Genomic DNA, 27,267 nt, shown 5'->3' with positions numbered 1-27,267 from the left:
ATGTGCTGATCTCCAGACAACTACATTACATGGAAGCAAGTTTTACCTTCCAGCTTCTTTATTTCCCCACAGGCTATTGGAACATCATTGTCCATGGGCGAAAGCACTCTTACAGACTGTACACGAAGCTGCTGAATGAAGCTATGCGCTGGGCTTCTGCCATTCAAGGTGTCATTGACAGTAAAGTTCCCATCGAAACACCTACACAGCAACTCATTCGTGACATCAGGGTAGGTAGCATTATGCTAATTCCCAAGTGAGTTGAGAGCAGCTAGATCACCACTGGCCTTACCCAGCCATTGCTGAGAATGAGGCAAGAAACAAAGTTGCTGTCTTGGGACTGGGAGGGCAGGGAGTGAAGAAACCTAAATGGCTGTGAAACTAAACAATCAAATCTTATGTTAATTTTACTTTGAATTATCATGTTATCTGATCTGTGTAAGTCTAGGCTACAACTGTGTGTAATTACAAATTGCAAATTCTTGTTTTGTCCTTTCCTAAACATCCTCTGGACACAAATATAAAAATTTCCATTCTTACCAGCCATGTGACTTTGCTGTACCCTGAAGTCCTCTATGTACCTTAGGCTTGTGTGGGTAATAGCAGAGTAAAAGGGCAGAAAGAAAACGTCCTTCAAAATAGGAGAAATTTTGCCACTGTAACAGGATTAGTTATTGAAAAGGCTTCTTTCCTGAAACTGTGGCAAATTAAATAGAGAATCATATTAGAAGACACACCAAAGCATATTTCAGAAGAAATGTAATGTAAACATATGCATTGTGATGAGCTCTAAACTAGATGCCATTATATAGTAACTATTTGGGAAGAAAGAGCTGGAGAACCTTGGAAAATCTCAGCTCAGAGTTCAAGGACAAATGGAATGTTAAGTATTATTAGGGAAGGAATATAGGATGAAATGTGGAAGATGCCAATATATACGATAGCGACGGGCCCAGATTTTTAACACCATGTGCACTTTGGTTGTCCATTCTGTAAACACATGGAGTACAACCAGGCAAATGCAGAGAGATCAGTCACATTATTACATATTAAACATGGTGGATCTGTGATCAGAAGGTCTGCTAACCATTTACTGTTGAAAACTTGAGGATATACCAGGGAGGAATCATGTCATGTATGTCTGTTACATGCCTGCATTAGGTATCAGCCACAAGCCACATTTGAAGTGAGGATCCTGTGCTTGGTATGACCCAGTGTGACTATTCTTATGTTTAATTTTCAGCAATAATGTACAGAGTAATTTTTATATGTGAATTATGCCTTGGTCCCCTAGTCCCTCTGTAGACCTCCAGAAAATTAGATAAAGGTGGTTGAGCTTGAACATAAATGTGTAAGGACATCCTGTGAAGGTCTGTCCCCATTTAAGGATCATTATAATCCTCTTTTATTTTTATTTCTTTTTTTTTTCTCCACAGGAAAACAGCACAAACTTTGAAGTTGTGGAACAGACATATAGGAGGAACCCAATCTTGCGATACACCCAGCACCCGTTGCATTCCCCATTGCTCCCACTGCCATATGGAGATGTTAGTGTCAACTGTAAGTATTTTACCCATGTGACAGAATCTGCTCACATTTTGAGGATCAGTGTGGAGCCTGAGCACCACAAAAATGGTCTGTAAGCGCTCTCTATGCAGGTGAAGTTCATTTGGGTTTACATTCATTTGAGAAGCCCCCAGGGTTCAGAGAGGGTTTAGATCCTTTCACGACCCAGAATGTATTCTGTGTCCACTGCCCTGGATCTTACGAACTCTGAGTCTTAAAGTAAATGGGGGCAGATAGTTTATCATCTATCTGGAGGATGTGCAGCCTGTTATCCTTTAGCTGCAACTGTGAATAGCTCCAGCAGAAATCCTACAACAGGATTGCATTATGCAACTGGCAGTGGGATATTATTCCCACATACAGAAGCTGCAGTAAAACCAGACGAAATGAATCCTTCAGACGCTTCAGGAACATGAAAGAGCTAGACTGTTTGGTAGGCCACCAGCAAACTGAGGTAATTAGCTGATGATTCCAGACTGTTTGGCAATACTAAAACTGAAAGCTGTCGCTGGAGACCTATAGAAGAATCTCTAACACAGAATGACTGGGCCACAAAATCTTTTCAGAAATTAATTTCAATCTGGATATGCAAAGCAATGTATATGGGAAAAACAGTGTTGCATGGGTAGTGATCTAGTTCTGCTTAGGAAAGTGAACAGAAATTCACATAGCTTTATGAAAATGTCAAGCCGTATGCTGAGCACAGAAACACAACAGCTAATGCAAGGTTTTGAAAGCTTAGAAAACGAAAAAGTCTCTGTGCGTCTTTACTGATGTATCATGCACCTGCATCTTGAATACAGGATTCAGTTTGGCCTTTCATGTATTAACAAAGATACAGGAGGAGTAAAAACCTACCCAAAGATTAAAGGCATAGAAAGACTTGCCTACAATTAAGAGACTAGCTAGAGCAGAACTCTTCAACCTCAAAAGGAAGCTTTTAGCACTAGAGTACTGTCATGGAGAAAGTGAAAGGGGAGTAACTGCTCACTTCTGATACAACGATCAAATTAAGTGGCAGATTAAAAGCAAAGAAAAAACAAAATCTGGAAAACAGAAAAATTACAGAGCAAAAACACTGTGGAACTTGCTACAGGGCTGTGTATTGGTACTGTACAATTAATGCATGGCCATTGGGGAAGCAATGGCTATATAGGAGATTCATAAGGACCTATGGCCCCAGAGATGTGCAGAAAATGCAAGCCTGGAGCAGTATGGTAGTATCACACGCTTCTGAGCAATTCAAGGCAGATATTCAGGTGCTTAAGAAACTTAAGCAGATTTGGAGTAGGCATTCTAATTCTAAACAATAGGTAAAAGCTGCATCAGTGGTAGAGCAATTTGCCAAAATTGTGTTGTCTCAGGGGCAAAACATAGACTATTGGGAGTACACAAGCCAGGCTTTGGTGTTTGCTCTCAGGCACCTAAAGCTGTAACTGCATTACTGACCCTTCACTTTACAGCTGCTCTCAGGTGAGGAGACAGTTTACAAAGAGTTGACTTTCTGCCACCCCTTCACCTCTGTCTGAAGATGAAGTGCCAAAAGCTGTCTCGTGGCAACTCATCTGCAGACACTGAAGCCTGAACTAGATTTCAGTGCTAGTTTTCCTTAAAAACATTACTTTGCTTTTCTGCACAGTATATAAAAAAAATGGATTTGCAGTGGTAGCAAGTTAGGTGTTGGCAAATGCTAATTAAATCTGCATTTGTGCATGTAAAGGGGAAGCATTAATCAATTTTAAATATAAATTTAAAGTTCAGGAGATGAGCTAATGCTCAGGTCACTTTTCTTCTGTGACAGACTAGTACAGTTGCTCGTAGTGTTGCTGGGCCAGTAGAATGTAATGCTCACTTCTTGTCATCTTTGTGATTGTTCCCCAGTGCAACAAGAGAAGGGTTACAGCAGCTTACAGGATGAAGCAGTGAAGATCTTTAACTCCCTTCAGGAAATTGAGACAGTGTCTGACCCCATACCTATTATCCAAGGCATTCTGCAGACCTGCCATGATTTAAAGCCCCTTCGTGATGAAGTGTACTGTCAGCTTATCAAACAAACTAACCACATGCCGCATCCCAACAGTACTGGGAACTTGCACCACTGGCAGCTGATGTCATGTATGAGCTGCACTTTTCTGCCTAGTAGAGGGATCCTGCGCTACCTCAAGTTCCACCTTAGAAGGTAAACATCCTTTTTATTTGCAGCCTGTTACCTTTCTGTCTGCCAATCTTCCAACTGGCTGTTGTAGTTCTCCATCTCATTCTCCTCCTGTGCAAACATCTTCCTGTGGTGTTGCACCCTCCTACCTCTGTGCACAATTTTTGCTAGCAGTTGTTCTGTTGTGAAGTTTAGGTTAGATATAAGGAGGAAGTTCTTTACTGTGAGAGTGGTGAGGCACTGGAATGGGTTGCCCAGGGAAGTTGTGAATGCTCCATCCCTGGCAATGGTCAAGGCCAGGTTGGACAGAGCCTTGGGTGACATGGTTTACTGTGAGGTGTCCCTGCCCATCACAGGGGGGTGGAACTGGATGATCTTAAGGTCCTTTCAACAATTTGTAATTTTTCAGTATGTATGTGCTTAACTAAGCACATAGTGCTGCAATTTGTATTTCTAACCTGCTTTAACTTCCAATTTTCATGAACTAAATGATTTACATTTCTTTCTAATTCCTCTTCAGCATCTAATGCAGCTTTCCAAGCAGTCTGCACTGAGGCTGAGCTGCAGCCATGTAGTCTCACTCCATTCATTAATGACAAGAAAGATAATCTATTTAATTCCTTCCAAGCCAGGAAGGAGCATGATGAAACTTGTGCTAATACACCAAATAGCTACACCAGGGGCTGGTTCTAAGAGATGCTGAGGAATATTCTATGTCACCATTTCATGGTTTTATCACTAGAGTTGCAGATAACGTTATACTTAGAACTGCTGGCCTTGGAGGGAAGAGAGCTGTGTACAAGCATCTACTTTCTATCTTTTTGATTCAGAAAAATACTGTAGAAGTGGCTCAAGCACAGCCAGCAAATTAAAAAACACAAGTAAATGAAAAAAATTTTACATTCAATTTTATAGTTTTTAATCTCAATTTTGTAGATTGAGATGGTCAATCCTATTATCTTCAGCTGGTACTAAACTCCGGAATGTTTGAACTGCTTATTTCATGTGTTGCTGAGAAATGTCACTAAAGTGACCTTGGAATGACTAGTAAGAGCAGGTTATGTGGTTTAGGAAATAAGAGAGTTCATTTTTTCTGTGGTTGCACTTGACATCAGTATCTCCACTGAACGCTTTACATACAGTAGTCCGAACTATATGGTAATCTGTTACATGGTAGTTCTGCTTCACTGTGTAATGAGTTCTTCCACTTCTCTTTACAATTAGGGTAAAAGACCTTTTTCCAGGCTCAGAAATAGACAGGTATGCGCAATTCATAAGTGATTCCCTGAAGAGAACAAAGACGAGGGAGTTTGTGCCCTCTCAGGAAGAAATACAGGCTCTTCTCACCCGTGAAGAAATGACCACAACAGTGTACTGCCATGGAGGTGGCTCCTGTAAAATAACCATCAATTCCCACACAAGTGCTGGGGAGGTAATGCATTAGTAATGTTACATCTAGCTCTAACTAGATGTAAGCACATCTCTCTGTCTGGATATTGGCTTTGTGGAAGGGACTCCCTTTTCCCATTCAACTCCAATTTCTTATTTTTTTAGGTACAATTTTTTTTTTCTGTGTCTGCAAAGTCTGTAGGGAAAGCTCAGCTTATTCTGCAGGTTCAGAATTAGGCAAGGCCTATGCCCAGGTTGTAAAATATCACTTAACGATAGTGTTGCAAAATCTAAACACTTTTGGTGTTCTACCCATTGGAAAGGTAATAATTCTGATGACTTGCTAAAACACAGTTTTCTGGATAAGTTGAAATTCCAGTTCATAATGTAATCATTCTGGAAGGTTTACAGTATAACTTAATCATTGGCAGGTCAGAAGCAAGATTTCAGATTATAGTAGGTATGTCTGAAAACATTAGTGCTAAACAGATGTAAAAACAGTAGTAAAGAGTGGAACTGTTATTAGAGGAACCAAGAATGTCATCATGACATCTAAATCTCTTATGTGTCTGTACCTTGTACAGAGTTTTAACTCCCCCATCTTCAAAAGGGTAAAGGAGATAGAAAAGGTTCAGAGAAGAACAGCAAGGATGATCATATACAAGTAATGACTTCCTTGATCTTTTAGGGTCAGAATTCTTTCATCTGAAAATGAGGTAACTAAGGGAGACATGATAGAGGTCTATGAAATTTTGAGTGAAGAGGTACTGATTCTTCCGTGTGAAAGCGTGTGTAATACCTACTCTGTGATCTCTCTCCAATTTTGCAGGTGGTTGAAAAGCTGATCCGAGGTTTAGCAATGGAAGACAGCCGTAACATGTTTGCACTCTTTGAACATAATCAGCAGGTGGACCGTGCTGTTGAGAGTCGGGTGATTGTGGCTGATATCTTGGCCAAGTTTGAGAGGTAAAATAATATTACATAAAACCTTTAACTCCTAGTTGAATGTTACATTTAAGTGGTTAAGTGGCAGTGCAGTCTGGTAGGTTTATGCAAAGCAATTGCAGTGATTCCATCATTCACTCTGATTTGAGCTTCCCTGGTAAGGTTCAAGCACTGTTTCTCACCTTGAGGAAAAGCATGTTCACATCTGTTTTGGTGAAGAAGCTTTCTTTACTAGGGCAAAATCAGTAGTGCCTTTATCAAAGAATAATGGTTTGCTAGCAGAGCTAAGGCAAAGTTTGCTGAAATCTGATAACAAACTTGCCAAATTACATCATAAAAGCTATATCAGAAGAGAGAGCAAAGATTTGGGCATAGAAATGCAGCTCTGATTTCTTACGGTGAGCTATGATTTTGTGGCTAGGCAAACAAAAACCCCAATAAATAGTGCAAGAAACTGTCAGTGCCAGTGTCTATTTTACAGTGGTTCTAAAGACAAAAACAAAATAGTTCCAAATAGTGGCAAGGTTGATGTTTTTCACCGTCACAAGATTACAGGATCTGATGGAAACAGTAGCTTGAAAATGGGGACTACTTTGTGTCCTGCCCCAACTCTTGCATTTATTATCTAATTTTTTGATCAAATATATTTGATAAGAACTTTGGTCCTTCTGATGAATCAAACTTTCATGTGACTTAGAGTTAAAAATGGAAGTTACCAGCAAAGTCTGCTGCACTGAGGTTGTCCTGCTCAATTAGGTAGTTATGTATTCTCTCTGTTTCAGAAATCCAGGTATGTCTTCCATATTGAGAGTTGCACTGTGGACATCCCAGTACTGTGGTGCTCCTGGTTACTGATTTGCTCTCCTCTCATTCTGTTTCCAATATTACAGACTTGCTGGGTCTGAAGAAGAAGAGGAGGAAGGACAGTGGCAGCTGTATTTTAAGCTTTATTGCTTCTTAGATATTGAGAATGTTCCCAAAGATGGGGTGGAGTTTGCCTTCATGTTTGAGCAGGTAAGCTTACTCTGGAAGGATGATTTAATTTCCAGGGTGGCAGAAGCACACAAGAGTATACAGAAAACTGGCTTACCTTTGCATTAGAAGTGGGAATACTTGTTGGAACAGAAGAATTTAATGGGCTGAATTTTTGCCTGGGATCTACCAAGCAGATAGACTGTGAAGTTCTCTAGGGAATAGGAGTATTAGAACAAAAGCAAGAAAAATGAACAAGGGCTTAAAAAACCTTGAACACCAATGATAATTAAATGCTTTTAAAATTTAATTTTGAAAGATACAGAAATTTGGATAAAGATTCAAGAAGAATCATTAAAACTAGCTGCTTGCAAGAACATAGGTGTAAAAAAACCTGGAAAATCTGGCTATCTATCTGCATATCAGCTTACAAAACCAGCACATCCTTGGGGTGTTACAGGAATTGACTAAAAAAAAAAAAAAATCTGTCTTTTGGGCAATTTCTTTTGATTAACAGAGTGGCACTAGAAGAGTGGTACAGAAAAAAGAAAAGAGAATGCAGTTGACAATATTGATCTGCTGAGTAATCGTTTTAAGTCCCTATGCCTCATAGCACAATGATGCTGGTTAGGCGGGAGGTCACACTGGTATGAAATAACCATGCAATTAGAGATGCAAAACTCAGTTGACTGGAGTATTCAGCTGTGTGATTTGTCCCATCTTTATTACATCTAATGAACACTGATCTTGCCTTAGAAAACTATAGCTGTTGAAAATTAATTAATATGTGTTAAAGGGGTCAGTGTCTTAAAGATTGAAACTCTCAGATAGTCAGATGGTTGGCATGTACGTCACACAGCCAGTGGTTCCCTGAGAAGGCTTTCTTGAAAAGAAGATTAAATATTGTTAACTACAGAACGTCTAGGAAACAGTCAGGAACAAGACATCATGGTACTCTGGAGAAACTCAGTTGTACCAAGCTCCCTGTTGACAAGGCTTTCAGTCTATGTAGCTTTTACTAGCAAAGAGGAGTGGAAGAGAAGTGAGACCTCACTTGGAGTATTGTGTGCAGTTCTGGTGTCCTCAACATAAAAAGGACGTGGAACTGTTGGAACAAGTCCAGAGGAGGGCCACGAGGATGATCCAGGGGACTGAAGCACCTCCTGTATGGAGACAGGCTGAGAAAGTTGGGGCTGTTCAGCCTGGAGAAGAGAAGGCTGTGTGGAGACCTCATAGCAGCCTTCCAGTATCTGAAGGGGGCCTACAAGGATGCTGGGGATGGACTCTTCATCAGGGACTGTAGTGACAGCACGAGGGGTAACGGGTTAAAACTTAAACAGGGGAAGTTTAGATTGGATATAAGGAAGAAATTCTTTACTGTGAGGGTGCTGAGGCACTGGAATGGGTTGCCCAGGGAGGTTGTGAATGCTCCATCCTTGGCGGTGTTCAAGGCCAGGTTGGACAGAGCCTTGGGTGACATGGTTTAGTGTGAGGTGTCCCTGCCCATGGCAGGGGGGTTGGAACTAGATGATCTCAAGGTCCTTTCCAACCCTAACTATTCTATGATTCTATGTAACAAAAAAAGCATGTAAATATATTTAACAGAAAAATAGGCAAAAGGAAGCAAGAAGACTGGGGGAGACATCAGGTGAAAGAAGAGGAGGTGGAAGTTGCTGATGTGCAATGAGACTGAGATTAAGAGCTTTGAGTTTATTATACCTAACTTTCTGGTGTTGAATATAATCTCCACATAGGAGCTATAGCTGGTACAGCACTAGACAAATTGCCTCAATTCTGGTCTCTCCTATCTGTTCCAGACTTTACAAGTCCTCATTGTAAGACTTCCAGTTCAGGACAGGAGCCCCTCAGAGATCTCTGTCCTGTCCAGGCTTGCAGAACTAGGTGTTCTCCACACATCGACCAGTTGCAAACTGACTTCTTTATTATAATTTCTGCTCTAACCTCCAGAGTTGTCCTTCCTGCTGGGAAGGACAGATGCCAGAGGAATCTGTACATCGATCCAGCTGCGAATAAAGTGTGCTTCTGCTTTCTAATGAGTTTGGGGGACTTTTTGTTTCTTTGTAGGCTCATGAAAGTCTCATAGATGGTCATTTTCCTGCACCAGAGGACACTCTGCAGCGCCTAGCAGCTCTACGGTTGCAGTATCTTCATGGAGATTATTCTAAAATAAGCTGGACCCTTGATGGAATCTACCCAGTTAACAGGTTAAAATCCAAAATACTGCACTCAACAAAGAGCAGCGGCACTACCAGTCATACCCTGGAGAGGAGACGAACCAGCTTCCTTGAGGGGACATTGAAACGTAGTTTCAAGACAGGCTCTGTAAAGAAGCAGAAGGTAGAAGAGGAGCAGATGATGGAGATGTGGGTAAAGGAAGAGCTTTCAGCTGCTCGGGCAAGCATAGCTCAGAAATGGACCAAGCTGCAGGGACTCTCTCAGCATCAGGCCATGGTGAAATACATGTCCATTGTAAAGGAGTGGCCAGGTTATGGGTCAACTCTCTTTGATGTTGAGGTAAGTGACGTATAAACTCATGTTTCTGCTGCCAAGAGGCATCAGTCTGTAGAACAGATGCAGCTGTGTGTACTACATTGCTCAGCAGCCAAAGGGAATTTTGGGAACTGGCTGCATTTTGCCATAGCAAGCTTAGGGTGAGCCTGCAGTACCACATACCCGAAGAGGTGAGACAGCACAGGGTAAACAAGCTGGTGCATCCTGGTAAATGGAGGGGGACAGTGGATTCCTACTTCATTAGAAGAGCAATAAAATTTGGGAATTTGGGCTGGGGGCCTTAAGAAGATGGTGGTTAGTGAAAGCAAAAGTAAAACAAAGATCTTTTGTCCCTACTGGCTGTTTAGCAGAACACTGCAACAGAAACTGCTCAGGCGGTGTCAGTCAGACCACTTCTAGCACACGAAGGCACAGTTCCAGTTTTATCAGTTTTGTTGCTGCCTAGGTCGATTACCATAGGAAGTTGCTTGCACTCACTATATTATCTGTAAAATACTAAGAGGAATACTGACTTCCTAAATCACTTCAAAAATCTGATGAGAGCTGTTAGCTATTAAATTATTTATTGCTTAACTAGTATTCGACTCACAGCCATCACTTCTAAGTCTTTGCAGCAGGAGTGCCTACAAGATTCCTTCTGCAGACATCCTATTTTTTTCTATTAGGGTGAAGACTTGAGATGTCCTATAGGAGCCAGAAATAGAGGACTTTATCTTGATTCAAAGACTCTGTCACTGAACTTATGCAAAATTTCATGTTTTTTCTTTCTGCAGTGCAAGGAGGGTGGATTCCCAAATGATCTTTGGCTTGGAGTTAGCACTGAAAATGTGTCTGTCTACAAAAGAGGGGATCCTAAACCACTAGAAACTTTTCAGTATGAGCACATTGTTTTCTTCGGAGCACCACAGCCTAACACCTTCAAAATTACAGTGGATGAGAGAGAAATGTTCTTTGAAACATTCCAGGTATATGAAAGCACAAGACTTGTTGCATGTGCAGTTTTACTGGCACTTAAGCAAAGCTTTTGTTTCGCAGGACTAGACAAGTTTATATGCAACAACTCTTGCTAAACGGACTGGACAGCCAAGGAAAAAGATGAGGGGAGCTTAAGCCTGAAGTGTCATGGTACCTCTTCTGGAATACAGGGATTAACAAGAAAAGAAAATGATGCTGGTTAGAAAGTGAATGAGGTTGAATGGTTTTCCAAAGCACTGGGAATTTCCAGTTTTGTGTGCATATGCGTGTGCTTGTTTTTTTCATTCCCTTCCAGTGTATGAATGGGGAGTTCAAAAACACCAAAAAAGTTTAGTGGCATTAAAGTTGTTTTTCTTTGAGCTACAATCCTTTGAAGTGTTGCCACAAGAGCACAAACTTGCCAAGCATTTCTTTCCTTTCTGTCGTGTTCACATTTAGTACTACATGCAAAGTTTGTAGTGCCATGACTTTAGACAAGGGGAATATTTTTGGAATGGAATCAGTGGAATTAGGTTTTTAATGTGCTTATCCTCTGTTATTATGTACCCCCTCTAGGTGGGTGAGATAATAAAGATCATGAAAGCATACATCAACATGATTGTGAAGAAACGCTGCAGCGTCAAATCAGCCACCAGTGTCGACAGTCATGCCAGCATCTGGACTAGGTGATACAAATGAACTGCCACACACGAGAGGCAGTTGTTTTGATGGTTAATATTTGCAACTTGCCAGCACAAGTGTAGCAAAGATGTTTTTTAAAAACTCCACTTGCCTGACTACTGTATTTCAAAACTGAAGTGACATCTACAGAACCACAGGATTTGCACCTCTCCCCAAAGACAGTAAAGAGTAACAACTGTTGTTAAATATTAATGACCCAAAACTTGTTTTCCCCTTGTCTGATGAACAATGTACCTTAAAGAAGCAGAGTCAGAAGCATCCTCCTCTTCCTGCGTGTCTCTCTGCTGCTTTCACCTGTCATACTAGCAGAAAAATTCACAAGAATCTTTTCTGCACTACAGGAGACAGACTTGAACTTCCTTATGAATTTCCAACAGGCAAAAATCTGCGATCATGGGATCTCAGCATGATCTGCTAAAAGAATATAGGGTTTTATTTATTTTGCAAGCAACTCCAAAATAGAAGTCACTGTGGTGTTTTTTCTTCAGGATGTACCAATGATCTGATCTGGTCTTAAAAGAAAATGCCTTTGAAAAATTGAAGCCAACTGGGCCAACTAAGAGGTCAAACCCTACCTGAGAAAGCATTAAACAAACATAAAACCACCCAGTGTGATTCTTTCCCTTCCAATAGAAGTTCACAGGTACACAACTGTTAAAAGTGGCACTTTAAGTTAAAATTCTAAGTCCTCCAACGTAGGAGAAAATCTTTGGGATTAACACCACTGAAACAGATCAGCGAGTGCCATTCTGAGAACATCCCAGGCAGCACCTAATGCCTAAAAATGAATGACTGACTTTCCCCCATAGAGCTGAGGAGGCGAGATTGATTTAGCTGCATCTCCAAAACAGCTGCTCTTCACGAACTCCAGGTTTTGGATGGAGGTCAGGGGTTTTTATAGTGAGCAGCCTGCCTGTGTTAAGTCCCTTCTTTCTCTGCATGGGATTTTAGGATGACTAGGATTCCTTAACTTCAGTTTTAAGTTAACTGTTTCCTACTGAGCAAATAGATGCCTAGATAAATTGTTACAGGCAAGATTCTCACTTCCCCTATACTACTGTAAGCAGATGCCAAACCTTTCATCCTCCTCCCAGTTCTAATTGGAACTGCTCCCGTAAGTGAGTCCCCAAATCCACTTCCAATCTCCCCTAGGTCCCTCGTCATCACCAAAACTTGAAAACAATGCTGTTTTGCCAAAACAGCTGCTTCTTGGAGGGTTTTACAGCTACTTGCCATTTGAAGAAGCAGATTATTTTTTTCCTCAGTGAAAGATGAGAGTCATCTTCAGTCTGTTGACTTCAGAAACTTGATTTCATCATTTAAAACAATATTCAGTATCAGTCACATCATAAATCATTTGCATCAGTGATCAAGAAACTTGGGGGCTAGCCATATACTATGACCTTTGTCTAGTCTTGGGATCCCAGAATGCAAAGGCCCATTCAGTGTCTTAATGAAACTGAAGAGCTGTATGTGATGTGGGCCTTGCTCCGTGTTTGAAATCAGATGTCTCCATTTCTGTAGAAGTGGCAGATAAGGCCTGTTAGCTATGAAATAGAAATTTCATAGAAAAAACCCTAGGAGTCAGTATGCAACAGCTTCTGTTTGAATTCATCATCAAATTGTGCCATGTCACTAATACTGTGACACAGAACACTGTAGTTTTGAGGTTGACAGTACAAGAAGCCCCCCTGTACATAACTCATGCTTTGCTCTCATTTCCACTGCACTGCAGCATGTGCAGACACTCTGTCCACTTGCCACACAACCAGCCTAAGAGGATAGCCACTGCTGTATATTGTAACTTCAACTGGAGTTTTGCCTTAAATAGCTTTACCGAAGAATTCTACAAACATCCCCTGCTTGTCACAAAGAATGAAAAGATAACCAGGTCATGAGTGAGAGAGAACAGGAATGCAGAGGCAACCTGATAAGCAACACTTTATATCTGTACACTGACTAGATCTCTTTATGTATCAGAATAGCCCTGATTATCCCTGTTCTAATTCTGCACTAGCTCTGTGTTCTGGCTCTTGGGTTGCTGCAGGCAGCTTGAACCCACTTGGAAATGTAACTCCCATTACTATTTGTTGTAATTTTGCTTATTTCTATTACAGAATTCTTCTGCTGTCTTTTTTAATTTGTAACTGGCTTTACAAGATGGAAGTTTAATAAATTATTGGATTGCACAGGCTGTATTCAATCACAAACGTTGTGTGCTCATGTTAAGATGCTTAGTCAGAGCTCTAACACTCAAAACTTGTAAGTGGGCATCAGTGGCATGAGGAGGCAACGGCCCTTCTTCTCAGAAGCAAATTTTGCCTTTGTGACGAAGCTTATAGAAGCTTGCCACTACAAAGGGGAGGCCTTGGTTCCAGCTTCAGCTGCTCATGCTGAGGCTCAGTTGCACCTTTGTGTATGTCCCATATGAGCTCAAGGGACTGCTTCTGAAACAGTTACTATGGTGAAAGCAGAACAAGAAATGAATCAGCTCCAGAGGCCTGGGCTGCAGAGCATCTCCATCAGCTTAGAGCAGATCTGCTTCATCCCTCTGTTCCACACATCAAAAGTCACTAGTAACAGACAATTCCCCTAGCTCAAACAAGCTGCCAGCTGGACTTCTCACACAATAGCATGACCCAGCCATGGTGTTCACCTAAGAGCATGTGTCACTGAAGTGGTAAATCTGGATTGGGGCAGCTCAGCTGTCAGCAAGACAGGCAGGCTCTCCACCAGCAGACAAAAGTTCCCTCAATCCATGCACAGGTATGGAAAGCAAGCAGTGATGCATAATCCCCATTAATACACTGTCATCCCTTGATCAGATACTTCAAGAGCTTTGGGGCCCTGGAGATAGTGCTATGCAAGTTCATCTCCATCTGTTTACAGATTTTTAGTTTCCCCTTCCTTACCACTTTGCATAGACATGCCAGGTCTTTCTTTGAGGCTGGAATTGCCTCTGCTTCCTTCAGCAGTTGCTTTTCTTTCATCAACTGCTACACTACTTTCTGTGTACTTTCAGAGACACACCAGCTCTGCCTCATTTCTGCTTAAGGAAGCCTTAAGACACAATAGGCAGCTACTGCTTGTTGGAGTGGAAGAGGGTGTCAAACCCAAACACAGGCTGCTTGGCCAGCCTACTCTCCTGCACAGCCCTTTTGTGATGAAGCACCAAGGCGTCCCACCAGAGTCCACATACCCCCGTCTGCCCTGCACACTGCTGCTGGGCCCTGACTACCTGCAGCTGAATGTTTTCTGGGTGCTGAACAGCGCGGCCAACCCCTGTCACCATAGGTTAAAGCAGGTGGTAGCCAGCCGGGCACCCTTGTTTGCAGCTGTTGAATTTCAAACTCCACTTGTTTCATCTAATGCATCACTATCATGACAACAAACTTGCACTGCTGGAGGCCCAGCATGACCATGATAACATGCATGAATTCATTTACAACTGGTTGCAGTGAATAACTGCTCAAGTCAATGGCTGACTCACAGTGTTCTCTCATTCCCTTGTTACTTCTGCTCTATCACCCTGCCAGTGTAATGCATGTGCAGTCCCTGCTGACCTCCACCCTGGTATTCCCCTAATAGTTAATTCAAGTTATGTGGTCTAACATTCATTTCATATGAAAGAGTTTCATGCCAAGGGGTGGGTGTAAGGCTTTGGAAGAGGGTACAATTTATGATCAGCACCTACACCATAAACATGAAGTGGTTTATACACAGAATCACAGCCCCTGGTAAGTTATGGCACAAGCACACATATCTAGATATTAAATTTGTCTGACTGTAAACTTCAACTATTTACTTACACCTTGCTCTAAAACACACAGCCTTTCCCTATGTAGGCTGTACATTGTATTGTTAATCCATGCACCGATTTCAAAATGAGATGCTCCCCTTGGGCATTTAAGCAAATTCCTCACACATGAATTCCAACCTCCACTGTAAAAACATAAGCTCCTAAATCTGGATTGCAAATTTGCTGAACTCTAGTCCACATTTTATGCCAGAGATTCCTAATGCTCCAATTAGGTATACACTTTGGCCCCTTGCCACTGCCAGCACAGAGGTGATTGCTGTGAATTTGATCACCAGTAAAATTGATGTATATACCCACCTGTCAAGTGCTGCTTTTCAATCACAGCCACACACTGGTTGGCCTTTTAAACCCCATCAGGGAGACTGTGTCTCACAGCGTGCCTGGACTCTGCACCAGTGTTGAGGGTTGGATGCAACCAAGAGCAAAAGCACTACGTTGGGTGGTTCCTGGTTCTTGCCAGACATGTGCTACAACCTGCTGCCCCATGGCTCGGGCAGCCTGGCTGGTTGTGGTGCACAGCTGGCTGGTAGGGAGCCCAACCCTATTCCCGGATAACACTGCACCCAGAGACACGTTCATGGCCTCCTACAGCCACCTGGTGCTACACCCTGGAAGAGCAGCACTTTAGGCATACCGAAAACGGTGTGAGGGCTCAAGATTACTGTACAAACACTTGTCCTTCCTGCAAAAGCAAAGACCTGTGAATCCCTAGTGACTCCATGAACTCACAACAGCCTGCCAGTATTGCAAGTCCACTAGCGAAGCACACACCTTCATAGGAGCAACTTACCTGCCTTGCTTCTTACTCCTGTCGCAGCATGAGGCCAACTGAAGGTAACTCACCTGTTCCTGGTTGTACCTTGCCAGGGTGTGCCTATGGGCACAGCAGGATTTAAAGCAGGAGCCTTCTCCTCCCACCTCCCCTGGGATAACTGTACCTTAGCAAGTCATCCTTTCTAAGCACAGCAATACAGAGGAAGGCTCATGATTAAGTGCTCAGGAACAGAACTGCTCCTGCAAGGTGAGACTCATGTGGAGTATAAAGGCACTGATTCTGTGTGGTAGGAGAAGCCCTGGTTGGAGAGGAGAGCTGTGGAGGGAGTCCCTCAGGGCTGGAAGAGGGGAGTGTTGGCTATTGCCCCAGCAAACTCGTCTTTATTGTGAGTGTTTGGGGCAGGGTCAAGAGAGTTGCTCTCTTCCTGCCTGCTATAGGTTTGCTGCTCAGAGAGGGGAACAGACTCACTCCTGCCTGGGCCGTGATGTTCTGCCGCTGCAGGATCTTCTGGCTGCCCACTTGGGCTGTCCTGGCCCTTTCCTACCACTCTGGCCTTTTGTGCGGATGGTAGCAGTGCTTATCCTGCACCTTTTAGGCTTGTAGCTGTGCTCAGCTGGTGGCCGCTGCTGCTCTTTAGAAAGGAAGTTGTGCTGGTGTAGGGCTGCTTGTCTGGCTCTTGTCTGTGGCAGCAAGTTCACCCTTTGGTGGCTCAGTCATCAATGCTGCAAAGCTGGTATGAGACAGAACAGGCACAAAGCAGAGCAGTGGCCACAGGAGACAATGCAAGATGGAAATCTCAGGAACCCAGCCTTTTCCATCAAAGGAGCTCACAATCCAAGCCCGGGGTAAATGCACCCTCCTATTATCCACATCCATGTATAATTCACACTCTCACTTGACACAAGATGCTCTTTAAATACCCAGATCATGTTTATGAAAATAAACACCTCAGTGAAACAGACCGTAGTTCAGTTGCTCATGGGGGTGACACTCTATCATGTCCAGTTGTGAAATCATCTCAGCCACCTACTTTGTAAGTTTAATTTGGATGTGCCTACAAGGCTTGCTAGTTTTAACAACGTATAAGCACCACAGTTTTGTATCGTTATCTGTTCTAGATCATCTGTTAAAGGGGACCTATAGCACACAATGTTTGAAAAGAGAAGTTTCATAGAAATCCGAAGGAGTACTCTTACTAACAGTCCTGAGACACAGCATGCAGTAAAGGCTCTTTGTTCTAACAAAAAAAAGCACCCGTAAGAGGCCAGCATAATGAAAAAAGCAGATTCTGCAATAATTCTTTTGTATCACTGACATTCCACCTTCTTAAAAGCCACCTTGGAGTAAATTTTTCTGTTTATGCTGAGAAGGAGCAAAGCTAACAAACAACTGTTGTTCTGCTTGTAATTATAGTCCCTTCTGCACTGGCAAATAGAAATCCAGAAGGACTTACAGTCTGTGTTGCATTACTGTGTAATCACAATAAAATCTTCATTTTATATCCTCCCCTAACCCTTCAAATCTGTTAAAAATCTTAGTTACTGGCAGTTATTATGGTAAGAGTGCACAAGAGTTTTCAATGTGACAACAGCATAAAGGAATAAAATCAAGAAAACAGCCTTTTATAATGCCATTTATGCTATGCACCATTTGCAAGTTAATTTGCTATCAACAGAAAATTACCCTTTCTAGTGCTTCGTCAACACTCATCTTGAAACCCTTCAGAACTAAATGGGAAAGGTCCATTAGAGTGGCAATTGAATTCCCTCCAGTAGCTGATCTGCTGTTTTCCCGAAGCTTGGTTGTTTAATATTGCTCATAGTTCTTGTTTCAAAACTGTGTAAAGCCTGCTTAATTTGCTAAATAAGGACTTTATGTAATTCTCAACAACAGAATGAGTTTGACTTACTTTTATGAACCTGGGTGCTGTGTACCCCACTGTGTCCCATACGCATAGCAACTGCAATGCATAAAGGGTCCAAATTGTGATTCTGACTTTTAGCAACAAAAATTGTGATGTTTGGTCTTTGTTTATTTGCAGCTGTCACTGACAGGCCATGAAATTTATTTCCTCCTTCAGAAATGTTTAAATGTGTAACACATGTCCCAAGCCATAAGCTGATGGTGCATTTGGTTTGAGGGAAAAATGGTAAGAAATGTAAGTGCATCAGGCCCAAATACTGCTCATGTGTTAAGTACTTGTCATGGATTTCTATGTTAATTAAGTTACTAATGCAGCAGCAGTATTAAAATGAAAATGCTGGCTGGTCAAGTGGCAGATGCAGACTAACCTTTCCATGGCACAGCGTCCTCAGAAACTGGGCAAAATTCAGAAGGAAACAAGCCCTGTGCTGCTCCCCTTGCCCCAGAAGGAGCCTGTACCCATGGGAGTGAGCCTAGCACCACCAGGAGGGAGGCCAATGAGCCAGAGTCACAGGTCAAGCTTAAGTGTGCAAAAACCTTTGTGTGTTTACCTGAAGTTGTAACAGTTTTTGCTTGGTGCTACCACAGCCCAGGAGTCAGGCCAACTCCACTGCTCCGGGACTCAGGAAGAGTACTTCACTTATCTGCTTCTCTTTCCTTACTCATTATCTTCAGTTTTTAGTTTGTTTTTGAGGCAGGCGACTTGTCATCTCGCACAACAGAATGTTTCTCCCAGCAAGCATAGCAATGCACCACTGTAGCTAAAACCAACCCTGCTCCTTCACCTGCAATCACAGATTTTAGAGGTCTGGAATTCAGAGTTCAGATGACCCAAATTAATAAATCTCGCACTTTAGTTGCAAACGTTACATCACTGGAAGTAGTTTAACTCTGCCCATGTTTTTGAGTTATGTTGGAAGCCCTTATAAACTGCCTTGGAGTTAATTTGGGCCATGAGGTGCTAACGAACTACACCCCTTGATTAAAAAAACAAGGCAGCGATGAATGTTCCCTTTCTGTGTAAGTCCAGAAGCAGCTTGATAAAAGCTAGGTATAACCACAGTCCGTGATAAAGTATGATTTCTACTGCAAAAAGAAAGTTACTGACATTCTTTTTAAATACATCAAAGATTTTCATTACTTCTAAAGTCTGGTGTAGTTTTTTTTCTTTTAATCATGGTAACACTCATCTGCTTTCATTGTGATCACAATCCCTCTGCTACGTACTTTTTTTAGCTAGTGATTAATAAGCTGTACCTTTAGCTCTGATAACTGCTTCCATGGAAATAAACCCAGTGTAAGCAGTTTAGTGCTTTATTTCACTATATTCTTTCAGTTACAAATACTGCTAAAGAATTTGTGTATTTCAAATAATGTGGGTTATTCACCTGCACTGAATTGTGCTTACTCAAATAAGAATCACCAGTCATTAGACAACTTGGGTATGATGAAACAAACATGAGAAATGAGGCCTTACAAAATATTTACATCATTGATAAGAATAAAATATACATTTTTTAATAAAAAGTGTATAATTGTGTATGTTGGAGAATTAAGAATTTACTAATGTCCATTTTCCCTTTCAGATTCACACCTAAAAATGCTCAAAGTATAAACATCTATAAAATTAGTAAATCTGAAAACATGAGAGCCTGTAAATAATTTTCCACACTTATTACTGTTAGAAAAAGACAATAACCAACACTTTTTTAATCCATTAAGTTAGAAGTCATTTGGCAAAGCACTTAGGTATATAAGCTCAACCTGAGGATGACAGGAACCGGGCTTTGTTACATTTCAAACACTTCTCATACCACGGTAAGTTTAAGAAGGGGGTGAGGGTTATTTTCATTACACAGTAACTAGCGTAACGGCTATTTTTTATGCAAGTTACATCAAGAAAGAAAAGGTTCACAATTGTGCCCAAAGTACCAAATAAACAGCAAAAGTGCTTACTTCTTTGTTCAGCGAACACAAACATTGGCTCCTTTTCTGTGCCCCTTCAGGCTGCTGTTCTGACAGGCTCTAACATGGTATCTACAAGACATTCTCTATTTCTCAATACAATTTATAAGCACTTGCTTATCAAAATAGTGCAAACAGGAAAAAAGGAAAGTGCTGTCAAGGTAAGTAAACTGCAGGGGGGGAAAGGCAGCTGGAACATCATGACCTTGTGCCATTGCTTCAGAGAAATCAGTAGTACTTTTCTCAGCACATCCGACCAAATGAATTCCTATTTCCTGCATCATACCACCATCACATGGGGAATGGATGTGGCTTTTTGCACATCCTCCTTCATAAAAGTGTCTGTTCTTTGATTCATGCATTTAAAGTGAGAAGACTTTTTCAAACCATTAAATCATTAGAGTAATTAATATATGCAAGTTTGTTTTCCCTTTTTCCCTTCATAGCTTTCTTTGGAGTACATAGAAAAGGCCACAGTGACACATCACATACAAAAATAAAGTTAAAAATTTTAGGTAAAATACTCAAGTATTTTTAGCATTTATGTGCACAAGTTTATTTACCATACATTCTTTCTGGCTCTTTCCCTAAGCATATCATGTTTCCTAGACAGATGACACATTTCACCTATCAAGTTAGTTAGGTATTTAATCCTAGTATAAATAAGGAAGTATTAGGAGAAGTAAATGTTGGGAGGATCTCATTACAGAACTAGGAACACTGTCACTGTGACACTCCTGTCCCTGGGTGTCACAGTGCAGTAGATCATAATACAGAGCAGGTCTTTTGTGTTTTGATCTACGAGAAAATCACTCTAGTGAGTAGGTTAAGATGTATGATAGAATGTGGTATCTCCTCCTCTAAGTACTACTCCAAGTGCAGGCTTTTTAACCTTTAATTAATTAATACTTAGGTCTAGATACTGATTTTTCACTGTAAACATTCCTGCTGTTTGTGCTTTCAAAACTTTGTGAAAGGAGCTGTGAAAAGAAATTGAGCCAATTACTTGAAAAGCATTTATGTCACAGGATAAAACATTTATGCCTCTGGTTTTTATAGGGCTAAGGCTTTTATTGTATCTCGAGTTGTGCTTCTGTTTGCAGTAAGCCCTTAGTGGGTATTTTTGTTAGCCCCGCTACCACTTTCAGGGGATAAGAGTAGTGATCTGCCAGCTCGACACAGTCTCAGCTTTTAAATACTCTATGTTTATTTAATTTACTGCTAGATGGCATGGCTTTAGCTCAAGGTTTTCCTCATAACTCTTCATACAAACTGTACATTCTAAGGAAACTTCTTCTCTCACCACTATGATTTTTTTTTTGGGGGGGGAGGGGGAAATTGCAGCATGATCTTCCTCCACTATAACAACAATATTTAAATTCTAGTTGGTTGGGAACAAATACTTGGTTGTCTAGTAACTCCCTGCTCCCATTATATCAAAATTTATAACTGCTTATTACAAAAGCTGCTTCTACAGGGTAATCCAATGCTAGCAGCAAAACCCTTATGGCATATCAAAATGATGGATAATTGTACAAAGTTACAGAATTCATGTAGCAATTTTAAGCGCATTCATTAACGTGATGTTTCATGAAGTACTGTTGGCATTATTCCACTCTCTCCAGTAAAGAGAGAGAACACCGTAAATTAAAAAAAATCAAACTCTAGAAACCTTGCACTTAAATGGCTGAGGCCAAATGTAATTACCATGGACCTGAATAAAAACTGCACTTGTATAAAAGAACAAAATTTACCCCCTATTAATAACCTTCTTACTATTTTTCCAAAAAGAAGTAATAAACCATCAAGTAGCTCATTCCTTACGGCTTCACACAGTGAAGTTCATGCAAAATTGCCCAGAAGGAACAGTTTCTCAATAGCTATCTTTAGTGAACACATCATCAGTTTCATCATCATTCACCCCTCTTTGATAGCGTACTGAAGAGAAGGCACTCCAGTGAAGACGCTTCTTTTTATAGAGATACCAGACTAATCCGACCATGAAGACTAAGATAATTAGCAGGGCAAATGCTACAGCCACGCCAGTATGACTAGAACCTGTAACAGAACAAAACATAAACAGTTATTCTTTCAGAATTTTGGTAAGAATATTTTGTCATGGGGTTGATGCTTAGGTAACTATACTCTAATACCACACGCGTTTAGTTGAAGTTAAGGCAAACTGCTTCATCATATTAATAGTCTTCACATTATCACATGGGAAGTTATGTTCCCATATGAATTAGCATCTATTAGCTTATTTTTGATCATTCTGTTGTTAATTTCCTAATCATATTTAGGTTGGAAGGGACCTCTGGAGGTCAAAAAAACCTACTAGTAAATGCTGTACTCATTCCAAGGTTTGTATAGTTCAGAAATCTAATGAGATCCTGGACTCTCTTGGAGTGGAGGGCATTGTGCTTCCCTTAGACTGAAGATATCTTGTTGAGGTCTTCCTCAGCAACATGTAGTTTCCATTTCAGTGAATACATATACAAAATCAGAAAGATTCCAGTACTTCTCAGGAACTTGCTTAATGCTCGGGTAACTGCTTTCTTTCCTGTACAGAGCAGAGTATGATGAAGTAACACAAGGCCTGAATGAATTTCTGGAACTGCGGGGCGCCATTTTCAGAAGCCTCCTCAAGACTGAAAACACAATCTGCAGTACCTGCTTACTGAGCATCTTAAAAGCAGAAGTCTCTCTGTTCCAACCTACACTTACTCACCTGCGAGAGAGATCCCATGGTAAGAAGTGTCTGCAACTACTTTATGCTCTCTTGTGAGTGGAAATTTCAGTTCTCTCCCTTACCCTTTGAGTGGATAGTGGGAGCCAGGAGAATTACATTCCTAGCTAATTTGTCCCTGAATGCAATTTTATGGCAAAACAGCAACGGAAAGTTCTTGCTTAGGCAGAGGTAATTGACAGGTTCTTTTGTGAATTACACTTTCATTATTTCAACACGGACTTTTCCCACCAGAAAAAGAAAATTCTGAATATGTTCACTACAAAAAAAAAGTCTCTGCTAAAGATTAATGCTTCCGTACCTAAAGGAGCTTTACAAACCACTCTGCTTTGACTACGACTGCAGTCAACTTTGGACCACGTGCCAGTTGTGGACAGGATAACACTGCAGTTTTCATTGACTGCTGCGGTTTTATTTTCCCAGTTGACATAATTAACCGATGAGCCATCAAGCCAGTTCAGGGACTGATCTGTTGGGGAAAAAAAATTTTGCTTAGTTTAGATCACTAAAACATGCTCTAATGCTACACAGTGTCATTCACAATCTGTTGATTTCTTTATGTTGCCAAAAGAAACAGGACTGACTATCCCATATGTTAAAAGCAATAAATATGAACACATCACTTTCAGCCACACTTCTTCTCCAGACCTTTAGTGTTTGATTAATCACTAGGCATCAATGAGAGTGTTGAGGAAAATGTTGCACTCCTGAAGGGTGTCACAGGAAGATATTTAAGCTATAATGAAGTCCAAGGAAAGCTTTATAATGCTAAATGAGAGATTCCAACCTCAGCATGTGTTACTGTAAGATATCAACACTACAAAACTGCATTCTTATTTGAGGACTTAGCATTTTTATTTACCATATGAAACATTCATGCTCATACATGGTTGCTACTTCTTACCCTTAGAGCTTTGAGCTAAGCCAAGCCATACGTTTTTGGTGATGAGATCATTTTCCTTTATGTGTGCACTCACAAATGCATTTTCTTCAGCATCCACTATAGTCAGAAGAGTTGCTGAAGGATCTAAGGGGAAGAGGAAAAATTGAAACTTCAGATATTTTTCATGGTGCTTGTACCACTTAGTGCTTTTTGTGGGAACAGTTACTACAGGAAAAGATTTGCTAATCTGGGCTTCTAAAAGTAGCCTAAAGTTACCTGCAGAATAAAGACATAAACCTCCCATTCCCTAAAATACAGCATTTTATGCAGATGGCTTCAGATGACTGGTTATTCAAGCAGGTCATAGAAAATAAAATGGGAGTAAACTTACTGCAGCTGTGGATTACATACATGGAAAACATCAAACAATATGCCACACTCAAATTACAAGTCCTGTCAAGTAATAAACCCTTTTCAAAAATACAGTTGAACTAAACCTCATCATTTTGCTGAGTTGAGTTAATTTCTAAATTGATCCCCTCATTGTGCCTCAGGTTTTTATACAGAGTGTTACAGCAATTAAGAAATAAGAGGGAGGAAAGGGTATACTGGAGACAGGCTCATTCTTTACAAGCACGTACAAATATAAGACAGAAGCTTAATTTAGAAGAAAATCACTTTCTCTTTCAACTATCAGGCCAGGTAGGACTTGACAGAAAACTGCATCCAGGACTGGGACTACTCGCACCTTTTCTTTTTCATCCTACACAGAGTACACATCATAAGATAATCCAATAAAAGAAAGTTATGACAGTCACTAGCTTCTAAGCTAAGAAGCTAATTAAAAATTCTGCACATGACATTGCTTAACATCATTATCTGCAATACAATTCCCCACACAGCTTCTCAAAGAAGAGAGAAAATCCTTTAACTGGAAGTAAAATTAAGGTTTTTAGTGATGTTATGTGCCTTAATAATATCTATAAAGTACATGCTTTGAACCATTTGATAGGTTAGTAAGCTCCTTATTAGCAAGCAGCTACTACAAGGATGTAAGAAAGCACTGCTAACAGCACTATATTTATTATAAAGTTAATTGTATGCAAATAGAAGGGTTTAATCCTTAAATTTCTGAGCCCTCTATCAACGCTATCTTCATTTTACTTGCAGATATCTGTGTACTAAACAATCTGTCAGTACATTGCAGCATTTTATCAAGAACCTTTATCAGACGTTCAGAGATAAAGTTTGCTATTGCTTTTCCTAAACTGAAGACAATAAAAAGCTGAAGTATAACCAGTATAGGCTTTTTGGTTGTTGGATTTTATTACTTTTTGAATAGTGGACTAATTATAAGTTGTAATGTAAGGACGAGTCTAAACATACTCAGTTTCTGGCAGACTTTCTTAGCATCTTCCACATTATATACTGAAAAATTGTAGAATGCCATGTCAAATGCATAACAATGATACTTGTGCTGCATCCATTGTAGGGTACTGCTAAGCTGTGGGCATCCTGGGGCTTTGCTCACTGGCTTTGGCTGTAATTGTCTTTCTGCAAAAAAAAAGAAAATTATGTTATTTCTGATGCAGAAGTTTTTGCATAGTCTCTTCGGAGTAACAGGACAGTATTAGTGACTACCTCTCCTACCAACAACCATGATTCAGTTAACTTTCATTTCTCCTTCATATATCATAAATGAATCTATTTGAAAACAAGCATGAGACAAGCCCCAGAAAATCTTGGGAACCATGTTAACATTTTTCTTACCTTTTAGGGAGGTTTGAAGTTTGTTGTATGTGTTTGGTAAGGATTTTGATTCAGAAAAGATAGATACAGTGTGATATTCATACCACAGGTGATAAGAAAGTGACCAGGATTGTTTTAGATCCACTGGAACAGACAGAATGAATCTCCCTGAAGTATTAATAAAGTATTTTATCATCCTTGATAGACAACTCCTCTTTAGAAGGAATCGTGTAGCATTTCAGCCTTCATTTGTAGTTCTAAATACAACATGTGTAAATAGAGTAGATAAGAGAACTACACTAAACATTAAAAATAACACTTACTGTTTGGAGGGCTATAGCAAATGGCACCTTCAGCAACATTTGTACATTTTGTACGGTTCCAAAATCCTCTAGTATCCAACAAAACACAGTTCTCAGTAGTATTTGAGTTTTCTAATTCCCAAGGATAGTAGTTAAAGTCGCTTCCATCTGACCATTCAAAATTAGCTTTACTTCCCTAGTTAAAGAAAAAGAACGCTATAGCTTTTAAACCACAGTATATAGTTGTGGTTTAAATCCTGACAGTCATTAGTAAGTAATGTAGAAATATTTATCCCTTGTAGGGTGATGAAGTATGGGTGGCCTCATTTTCTAAATCCATACTCAATACAGGTACAACACGGTTTGTATTTTCCAATGAATTCCTAAGATAGAAATCCTGATTATTTGTGGGAACTGAGAAAATGTGACATGTTTGTAAGAAATTTAAACCTGTAATGTGCCTTGTTTTATTCTATGGGGAACATCTTACTTAATTTTATCCTGCTGTTCCATTTAAGCAGTCTGCATTCCTCACTATGAACATTATTAGATATGTTCCAAACTGCTAAACTGTTCAGATGGCCTCAGTGAGTACAGCTGAGCAGCTCAGGAATGATTAGCTCCTACTGCAGATACACTGCTGGAAACCCATGACAATGAAGAATCAATTGTCAGAAGTGGAGGGACCCATTCAGACCAAAGAACAGGCAGAGGCAGCAAAGGCACATATATAAATCACACACCTCTGCAGAGGGTTAATCCTTCCAAGTCTAGCAATTAGTATGGGGAGCAGAGTAAGGGCCACAGGCTTTTGGCTCCAAGGTTAAGTAGACAAAGGAGAAGGAAGATCTGCAGCTGCCTCCTCCTATGCCTCTTGGGAAGAAGGCATAATTTACTAGACAGTCAGTTCCTGGAGACCCAGTCCTGACCTACACTAAACAGGCTCCATGCAGCCTTGTCTTACTGTATTTGCAAATAGAATCTCATCCTGCAGAAGGCCATAAAATCTGGAGCCTCTAAAGGTAGTGCTGTAAATTGCACTTTTTTGTCCTGCAAGGAATGATGTGGGACCATTCTATTATTTTAAAATGTCAAGGATTTGGAAAAATGTCTTGGTGTGGCTACTTACACTAAAATTTAATATACTTTAACTTACATTACACAGGGCTGAAAAAGTAGGTAGTTTACTACACTGAATAGAGATCCTAATAAACAGGAAAAAAGCATCAGAAAGTATTTCATCTTGTGCAGAACATTATTTACAAGCTCTGTTACTGATGCCACCAACATATACTATATAAGTACATGTAAGCATATACTTACATCATGAATTGACAACCCAAGCCACAGAGGATAGCCATCCTGCTTGACAATATCTTCTAGAAATAACTGCTGTGATTCACTGTGTACACTTACTAAATCACTCCCATTTTGTTTGCATTCTCTCAATGCTTCATACCATGTTAACTTTTTTTGAAGGATTCTATATGTTCTGTTTCCATGTGGAATAGACTCAGGCAACGGAGGCTTGTGCTGTTGAGGTCCTATGCCAAAGAATAAAAAGACAACAAGTTCTGTGTGCTTCATTCATGTTACCATGAACATACAGAAAGCATTAAAATCATTCCGTATCGATGCAACTCAAGCATTAAAGTGTGCATTACAAGCCACTTACATGAAGTAAGTTATCTTCTGCTACTTTGAACATTATGAGCAGGTGATGGAGGAGTACACCAAACACAATTCCTCCTGATTTCTTATTACAATTAGTATTACAGCAGTGATGCACAGGCTGACCATACAGCCCAAGAAAACCATGACAGCTGTGCCATGTGTTTCACTGGCAGCAAAACCAAAGCCTGACAGCAGGTACTACAGAACTAGAACTT

The 27,267-nt window shown here is 40.6% G+C and overlaps 2 protein-coding genes across 6 annotated transcripts in view; one reads left to right on the top strand and one right to left on the bottom strand.

Annotated features, from left to right (window-relative positions):
• LOC308223217 (unconventional myosin-X-like) overlaps positions 1 to 11,203 on the top strand; it is a gene marked incomplete at both ends in the record, with an annotated part of 95,066 nt that extends 83,863 nt beyond the window's left edge. The window contains 9 exons of the mRNA XM_080621970.1: positions 73 to 230; positions 1,437 to 1,560; positions 3,448 to 3,745; positions 4,946 to 5,153; positions 5,940 to 6,076; positions 6,946 to 7,069; positions 9,113 to 9,562; positions 10,333 to 10,524; positions 11,090 to 11,203. Coding sequence (XP_080478096.1) covers positions 73 to 230; positions 1,437 to 1,560; positions 3,448 to 3,745; positions 4,946 to 5,153; positions 5,940 to 6,076; positions 6,946 to 7,069; positions 9,113 to 9,562; positions 10,333 to 10,524; positions 11,090 to 11,203 — 1,805 coding nt within the window. The remainder of the gene's footprint in view (positions 1 to 72; positions 231 to 1,436; positions 1,561 to 3,447; positions 3,746 to 4,945; positions 5,154 to 5,939; positions 6,077 to 6,945; positions 7,070 to 9,112; positions 9,563 to 10,332; positions 10,525 to 11,089) is intronic.
• Positions 11,204 to 21,221: 10,018 nt separating this feature from the next.
• Positions 21,222 to 27,267, bottom strand: part of LY75 (lymphocyte antigen 75) — a 49,521-nt gene continuing 43,475 nt past the window's right edge. For 2 of the 5 annotated variants that reach the window (XM_080622088.1, XM_080622090.1), the window contains 6 exons: positions 26,702 to 26,922; positions 25,400 to 25,574; positions 24,714 to 24,881; positions 23,349 to 23,471; positions 22,746 to 22,913; positions 21,222 to 21,756 (listed from right to left, as the gene is read on the bottom strand). In XM_080622088.1, coding sequence (XP_080478214.1) covers positions 21,572 to 21,756; positions 22,746 to 22,913; positions 23,349 to 23,471; positions 24,714 to 24,881; positions 25,400 to 25,574; positions 26,702 to 26,922 — 1,040 coding nt within the window. In that variant the 3' untranslated portion in view covers positions 21,222 to 21,571. Of the gene's footprint in view, positions 21,757 to 21,819; positions 22,259 to 22,745; positions 22,914 to 23,348; positions 23,472 to 24,713; positions 24,882 to 25,399; positions 25,575 to 26,701; positions 26,923 to 27,267 lie in introns of those variants that run through there. The other 3 variants (XM_080622089.1, XM_080622091.1, XM_080622092.1) reach the window with 3 other exon arrangements.

This window comes from Psittacula echo (genome assembly GCF_963264785.1).
Source record: "Psittacula echo genome assembly, chromosome: 6".
Taxonomy (NCBI): domain Eukaryota; kingdom Metazoa; phylum Chordata; class Aves; order Psittaciformes; family Psittacidae; genus Psittacula; species Psittacula echo.
The sequence above is the reverse complement of the archived record's forward strand: the minus strand, read 5'-3'. Positions and strand labels throughout refer to the sequence as shown.